The sequence below is a fragment of the Silurus aristotelis genome (genome assembly GCF_946808225.1).
Source record: "Silurus aristotelis genome assembly, chromosome: 18".
Classification (NCBI taxonomy): domain Eukaryota; kingdom Metazoa; phylum Chordata; class Actinopteri; order Siluriformes; family Siluridae; genus Silurus; species Silurus aristotelis.
In genome coordinates this window covers 380,221-387,720 of record NC_139591.1, presented here as the reverse complement: position 1 = coordinate 387,720, position 7,500 = coordinate 380,221, and the positions used below count along the sequence as shown (strand labels likewise).

The 7,500-nt window shown below is 45.3% G+C and overlaps 1 protein-coding gene across 6 annotated transcripts in view; it reads right to left on the bottom strand.

Moving 5' to 3' along the window:
- Positions 1–665, bottom strand: part of LOC310740730 (homeobox protein cut-like 1) — a 28,296-nt gene extending 27,631 nt beyond the window's left edge. For 2 of the 6 annotated variants that reach the window (XM_083567712.1, XM_083567714.1), the window contains exon 1: positions 443–599. In XM_083567712.1, coding sequence (XP_083423838.1) covers positions 443–508 — 66 coding nt within the window. In that variant the 5' untranslated portion in view covers positions 509–599. Of the gene's footprint in view, positions 67–442 lie in introns of those variants that run through there. The other 4 variants (XM_083567716.1, XM_083567715.1, XM_083567713.1 and 1 more) reach the window with 3 other exon arrangements.
- Positions 666–7,500: the final 6,835 nt, after the last annotated feature.

The following is a 7,500-nucleotide window of genomic DNA, read 5'->3' as shown; positions in this document are numbered from 1 at the left end:
GTGTGAGAAAGTGTGGTCAAGTTCAACCAGTTCAGTTATAAAGTTATACACACACACACACACACACACACACACACACACACACACACACACACACACATAAACACACACACACACACACACACACACACAAACACACACACACACACACACAAACACACACACACACAGCGTCTGTAGGTTTTTGAAGAATCCGCCACATTTCAGTCTCAGGTCTATTGATCACGTGATGTCTGATGGATTAATTAATGAATTGCTTGACTGAATGATTGACTGGAGAAAGAGAGCGGGAGAGAAGAAAAAAGTCCATAGTACCACAGGGGAGCACACACACACACACACACACACACACACACACAGCTTCCGCGTGGGTCTTCTCACACTACAGTACTGATAAACAAACAAAGACACACAGAGTGAAGTGGAAGTCGCGCGCGCTCACCTGCAGCTGGCGAAGATCAAAGCGCTTCCACCGCTGGAACATCGATCCAGCCCGCACCGCCGCCATCTTCCCTCATAATAAACCCAAAGAGAGAGAGAGAGAGAGAGAGAGAGAGAGAGAGAGAGAAATGGAGTGTAATTCGGGGTAAAAAAGTGGGAAGGAGCGCGCGCAAAAACACGGAGCGGAGCGGGCAGCGCGAGCGGTCACTTATCAGTAATAACCTTCTCCGTGTGTAGTTTGTGTTCCACAGTCTCGTGTAGAACCTTCATGCAACATCACCCTGAAATCTCCACTGCCTTCACATCAAACATCTAATTTTTATTCTTATAACATCATTTATATATAAGATCATTAGGAAGGAGAAAGCAATAATTGCTGGGCTTTGAATTAAAATGAAGAAGGAGCGCCACCTGGTGGTCTGATTACAAGCCTGCAGCATATATTTCATGCAAATAATAAACAAATATATATATATATTTAAAGATAAATATTATATATACAGTACGATGCAAAAAAAATTGCAGATGTGAAGAAAATTGTTTATTTTTATCTAAATAAATATACAGAGACAGCAGGGAAAGGAGAAGTGGAGGAGAGTGAAGGAGAAGTGGAGGAGAGTGGAGGAGAAGTGGAGGAGAGTGGAGGAGAAGTGGAGGAGTGTGGAGGAGAAGTGGAGGAGAGTGGAGAAGAGTGAAGGAGAAGTGGAGGAGAGTGAAGGAGAAGTGGAGGAGAGTGAAGGAGAAGTTGAGGAGTGTGGAGGAGAAGTGGAGGAGTGTGGAGGAGAGTGAAGGAGAAGTGGAGGAGAGTGAAGGAGAAGTGGAGGAGAAGTGGAGGAGAGTGAAGGAGAAGTGGAGGAGAGTGAGGGAGAAGTTGAGGAGAAGTGGAGGAGAAGTGGAGGAGTGTGGAGGAGAAGTGGAGGAGAGTGAAGGAGAAGTGGAGGAGAGTGAGGGAGAAGTTGAGGAGAAGTGGAGGAGAAGTGGAGGAGTGTGGAGAGAAGTGGAGGAGAGTGAAGGAGAAGTGGAGGAGAGTGAAGAAGAAGTGGATGAGAGTGAGGGAGAAGTTGAGGAGAAGTGGAGGAGAAGTGGAGGAGAAGTGGAGGAGTGTGGAGAGAAGTGGAGGAGAGTGAAGGAGAAGTGGAGGAGAGTGAGGGAGAAGTTGAGAAGAGTGGAGGAGAAGTGGAGGAGAGTGGAGAAGTGGAGGAGAGTGGAGGAGAAGTGGAGAAGAGTGAGGGAGAAGTTGAGGAGAGTGGAGGAGAAGTGGAGGAGAGTGGAGAAGTGGAGGAGAGTGGAGGAGAAGTGGAGAAGAGTGAGGGAGAAGTGGAGGAGAGTGGAGGAGAAGTGGAGGAGAGTGGAGGAGAAGTGGAGGAGAAGTGGAGGAGAGTGGAGAAGTGGAGGAGAAGTGGGGGAAAGTGGAGGAGAAGTAGAGGAGAAGTGGAGGAGAAGTGTTGGAGAGTGGAGGAGAGTGGAGGTAAAGTGGAGGAGAAGTGGAGGAGAGTGGAGGAGAAGTGGAGGAGAAGTGGAGGAGAGTGGAGGAGAAGTGGAGGAGAAGTGGAGAAGGAGAAGTGGAGGAGAAGTGGAGGAGAAGTGGAGGAGGAGAAGTGGAGGAGATGTGGAGGAGAAGTGGAGGAGGAGAAGTGGAGGAGAGTGGAGGAGAAGTGGAGGAGAGTGGAGGAGAAGTGGAGGAGAAGTGGAGAAGAGTGGAGAAGTGGAGGAGAAGTGGAGGAGAAGTGGGGGAAAGTGGAGGAGAAGTAGAGGAGAAGTGGAGGAGAAGTGTTGGAGAGTGGAGGAGAGTGGGGGTAAAGTGGAGGAGAGTGGAGGAGAGTGGAGGAGAGTGGGGGTAAAGTGGAGGAGAGTGGAGGAGAAGTGGAGGAGAAGTGGAGGAGAGTGGAGGAGAAGTGGAGGAGGAGAAGTGGAGGAGAAGTGGAGGAGAAGTGGAGGAGGAGAAGTGGAGGAGAAGTGGAGGAGAGTGGAGGAGAAGTGGAGGAGAAGTGGAGGAGGAGAAGTGGAGGAGAGTGGAGGAGAAGTGGAGGAGAAGTGGAGGTTCAGGTTGGTAATTTAAATGTTGGTACTATGACTGGTAAAGGGAGAGAGATAGCTGATATGATGGAGAGGAGAAAGGTAGAGATGTTGTGTGTTCAGGAGACCAAGTGGAAAGGGAGTAAGACCAGGAACATTGGAGGTGTTTAAACTGTTCTATTATGGTGTAGAGCAGGGGTCTCCAATCTTTTCCAGAAAGGGCCAGTGTGGGTGCAGGTTTTTATTCCAACCAAGCGAGTCCACACCAAATTCTACCTGTTCAAATCTAATGATGGTCATTGTAAATGACTATCAGGTGTGACCATTGATTGGTTGGAATGAAAACCTGCACCCACACTGGCCCTTTCTGGAAAAGATTGGAGACCCCTGGTGTAGATGGAATGAGGAGCTGTAGGAGAAGTTGGACACTGAGGAAGGAGAAAAGGATTTGTAGCGATTGTCCAGGCAGAGGAACCGAGCTGGGAAGGATGTGCTGCAAGTTAAAGCAGTAAAGGATGAAGAGGGAAATGTGTTGACTAGTGAGGAGAGTGTGTTGAGAAGATGGAGGGAGTATTTTGAGCAGCTGATGAATGAGGAAAATCAGAGAGAGAGAAGGTTGGAGGATGTGGAGTTGGTGAAGCAGGATGTAGATAGGATTAGTAAGGAGGAAGTGAGAGCAGCGATTAAAAGGATGAAGAGTGGAAAGTCGGTTGGACCAGATGACATACCGGTAGAAGCATGGAGATGTTTAGGAGAGATGCAGTGGAGTTTTTAACCAGATTGTTTAACAGGATTTTGGAAGGTGAGAAGATGCCTGAGGAATGGAGAAGGAGTGTGCTGGTACTGATCTTTAAGAATAAGGGAGATGTGCAGACCTGCAGTAACTACAGGGGAATAAAGTTGATCAGTCACACCATGAAGTTATGGGAAAGAGTAGTGGAAGCCAGGCTGAGAGAAGAGGTGACCATCTGTGAGCAACAGTATGGTTTCATGCTGAGGAAGAGCACCACAGACGCCTTATTTGCTTTGAGGATGTTGATGAAGAGGAATGAAAGTCAGTAAGAGAAAGACAGAGTACATGTGTGTGAATGGGGGGGGGGGCAGTGGAGGGGTGCACTGCAGGTGGCAGATGTAGAGATCAGGGGGTTTGGAGAAAAATGGTCTGGTGTGGAGACCCCTAACAGGAGCAGCTGAAAGAAGAAGATAATATATATATATATATATGTAGCGCTATAAAGATGACTCTGGTCATATAAAAGGGGGCGTGTCCACGGCCTGCTCGAGTCAGTATTTACTGTGCAGCTTCTTCTGTACAAACCACATCAAAATGTTCACTTTGACTTTATCAGAACAGGAGTCCAGACTGCACCTGGTTCCTACTGTGATATTACAACAGCAGGTGTTTATTTATTTATGTTTATAAACTACAATAATATTAATTAAGAACAAAACATCATGTTATTATTGTGCTGCATCCTGAAGTACAGTACAGTAGCTCCTGCTCTCAGTGACTTCATAACAGCTTCATAAACCACAATAAACCCCTCAGTAACAGTCACACTGATTTTACAGTTAGATTAAACACTGCTGAAGGGTTGTTCATTAGTGAATAAGTCTTTAATGTGACTCGTATTAAAGAGTGATTTAGGAAAGAATTCAGCAGTTCATCTGTCGACACTTTTAGTCCAAACATTCGTTCTGAAATCACTCGATTCTCCTTATTAGCAAAAAAATCAGTACAAATATTTACTACTGAACATCTGTAATTATTTATATATTATACCTGTTTATTATTAATGAGTTGATGATTAATCACTGTACAGAATTTGGAGATGAATAAAAGTTTTAAGTAACTAAAAAAAAGCAATTGTTATTATTTAAGGAGTGAAAAGTTCTTTCTAAAAACTACTGTAGAAGATTGAAAGAGACAGGAGGCTCCTTCACTCCTATTGTGTGCTTTCCTTATTTAAACAAAGAGTTCTCGGATCTGTGTGTGTGTGTGTGTGTGTGTGTGTGTGTGTGTGTGTGTGTGTGTGTGTCTGTGTGTGTGTGTGTGTGTGTGTGTGTGTGTGTGTGTGTGTGTGTGTGTGTGTGTGTGTGTGTGTTAGTTTCCATGTTGGGTGTGAGAAACAGCAGGTGAAGAGAGTCAAGGTCTGGCTGTTGATTTGAACGACGACACAAATGTCAGGAATGACAAGTCTTCCTCCAACTGCTCTCACACATGCCAGCACTGATCCATCAGTTATCTTCAGAGGGACAGGAGGGAACGAGGGGTGATAAAAGGCAAGAAAACAAAGGAGCAAAAACAATGCATTTATGGTCAAATAAAAAACAAGGAAACAAGAAGACACTAAAGAATTCATTTCTGCTTCACATCGAATATGAAAATATGATTGAGAGGTTCTGAATATCTGAGATGATTGTGTAGGGACCTGAAAAGCCACGATTATTGATTGCAAGCTCGTTAATGTAAAATACACAGAAATATGTACAAGAAAAGCTACTGCAGATATTTCTGATGGGTTTCTTACTGGTTCTTTAAGGGTTCTGCAGAGTTTCTCTGACAGTTCCAGCTTCCTGAAATGCTGTTAAACCCTAAACCCTCACAGAGTTCCCCAGAGGAACACAAACCAGACATTTTAATGTGCTTTAAAGTTTCTTAATAATAATGTTATTACGATGTTCTTCTGTAGAGAATGAAAGGTGTTTAAAGTGCACTTCATGAGAATGAGATCAGTTTTCTAATCAATCCGATAATCTGTAGTTTAAACAGTTAGAGGTCACCAGATTATGTTCAGTCAGAAGTTTCACATCAACTCACAGATTCATGATGGGAAATGTGTAGAAATCAGTGTGAAGTCTCACATTATTATTATTATTATTATTATTATTATTATTATTATTATTATTATTATTATCATCATTAATAACAGCACATAAGGGGTTAATTCACTTCTACTGCAGAGGATAATGATGAGAGAGATGTTAATGTCTTTATCCTAATAATACACACACACACACACACACACACACACACATGCATGCATACGCACATGAACAATTTGTATTAGACAATGACACGTCATGATGCTAAGACGAACACACACACACACACACACACACACACACACACACACACACACACACACACACACACACACACACACACACACACACACACTGTTCTTAAGATAGCAGAACTTCACACCAAGCATCTGTCCTTTACAATAGCAGGGGGCTGTGGTTTGGTGTGTGTGTGTGTGTGTGTGTGTGTGTGTGTGTGTGTGTGTGTGTGTGTGTGTGTGTGTGTGTGTGTGTAAGGGGGGTATGTAGGGGTATGTGGGGGGTATTTGTGGTGTGATGAGGGGGTCAGTGTTCATTCTCTATAAGGAAACAATGCCTCTGTTGTTCCTCCTCTTTTATCTAAACTTAGACCGAATGTCAGACGGCTGTGGAGTATATAAAGCATAAAAAACGCTTCTCCTGCGTCTCCTCATCCGTTCTTTAAACAGGAAGAGAACAAGAAGCTCCACACTATGGTAGGCCAACTTTTCTCTCCTCAGCAGACAGACAGACAGTTCATGAGGTATGTGTGATGCGATGATGGATTCTGGATTGTGATTGGTCTGAAGGTGATGATTAGTTACAGGAGACACTAACGCAGGTTTATATTAATGCGCTGATTCTGATACGTGACCGTTTCCATAGTAACAGGACTGAACTGATAGGGACGTGTACGGCGCACGCTCCACACAGATCACTGACATGGAGGCGTATTTTCAGAGTGAGGAGAAATGTGTCGATGTAGAATGTGTGGAAGGAGTCTCCAGTGTCAGTGAGACAGTCAGGGGTAAAGCTGTAACTCAGTTCTTTTGAGGACAGTGGAGTTTAAAGTGCAGTTTCTATGCAAAAGCTGGAATTGTGTATTAGCAGTGAAAGAGAGAAAAAAGAGAAGCAGGTGAGGAGTGAGGGTTTATAACTGCTCTAACACCTCCATGAGACTTATGAGAACTTCATTGGGCAAATGAAACTATAAAGAGATAAAAACTCTGATGTGTTCTTTGTGAAATGTTGTAATTGGGGAGAGTATCTGTGCTGTTAGTGGAACAGATTAGGGGTATGAGGGGTATGAGGGGGTATGAGGGTTTGAGGGGTATGAGGGGTATCAGGGGTATCAGGGCTTTGAGGGGTATGAGGGGTATGAGGAGTATGAGGGGGTATGAGGGGTATGAGGGGTATCAGGGCTTTGAGGGATATGAGGGGGTATGAGGGGTATGAGGGTTATGAAGGGTATGAGGAGTATGAGGGGTATCTGGGGTATGAGGGGTATCAGGGGTATCAGGGCTTTGAGGGGTATGAGGGGGTATGAGGGGGTATGAGGGGGTATGATGGGTATGAGGGGTATGAGGGGTATCTGGGGTATGAGAGGTATGAGGGGTATGAGGAGTATGAGGGGGTATGAGGGGTATGAGGGGTATCAGGGCTTTGAGGGATATGAGGGGGTATGAGGGGTATGAGGGTTATGAAGGGTATGAGGGGTATCTGGGGTATGAGGGGTATCAGGGGTATCAGGGCTTTGAGGGGTATGAGGGGGTATGAGGGGGTATGAGGGGGTATGATGGGTATGAGGGGGTATCTGGGGTATGAGAGGTATGAGGGGTATGAGGAGTATGAGTGGGTATGAGGGGTATGAGGGGTATCAGGGCTTTGAGGGATATGAGGGGGTATGAGGGGTATGAGGGTTATGAAGGGTATGAGGAGTATGAGGGGTATCTGGGGTATGAGGGGTATCAGGGGTATCAGGGCTTTGAGGGGTATGAGGGGGTATGAGGGGGTATGAGGGGGTATGATGGGTATGAGGGGTATGAGGGGTATCTGGGGTATGAGAGGTATGAGGGGTATGAGGGGGTATGATGGGTATGAGGGGTATGAGGGGTATCAGGGGTATCAGGGCTTTGAGGGGTATGAGGGGGTATGAGGGGGTATGATGGGTATGAGGGGTATAAGGGGTATCTGGGGTATGAGAGGTATGAGGGGTATCTG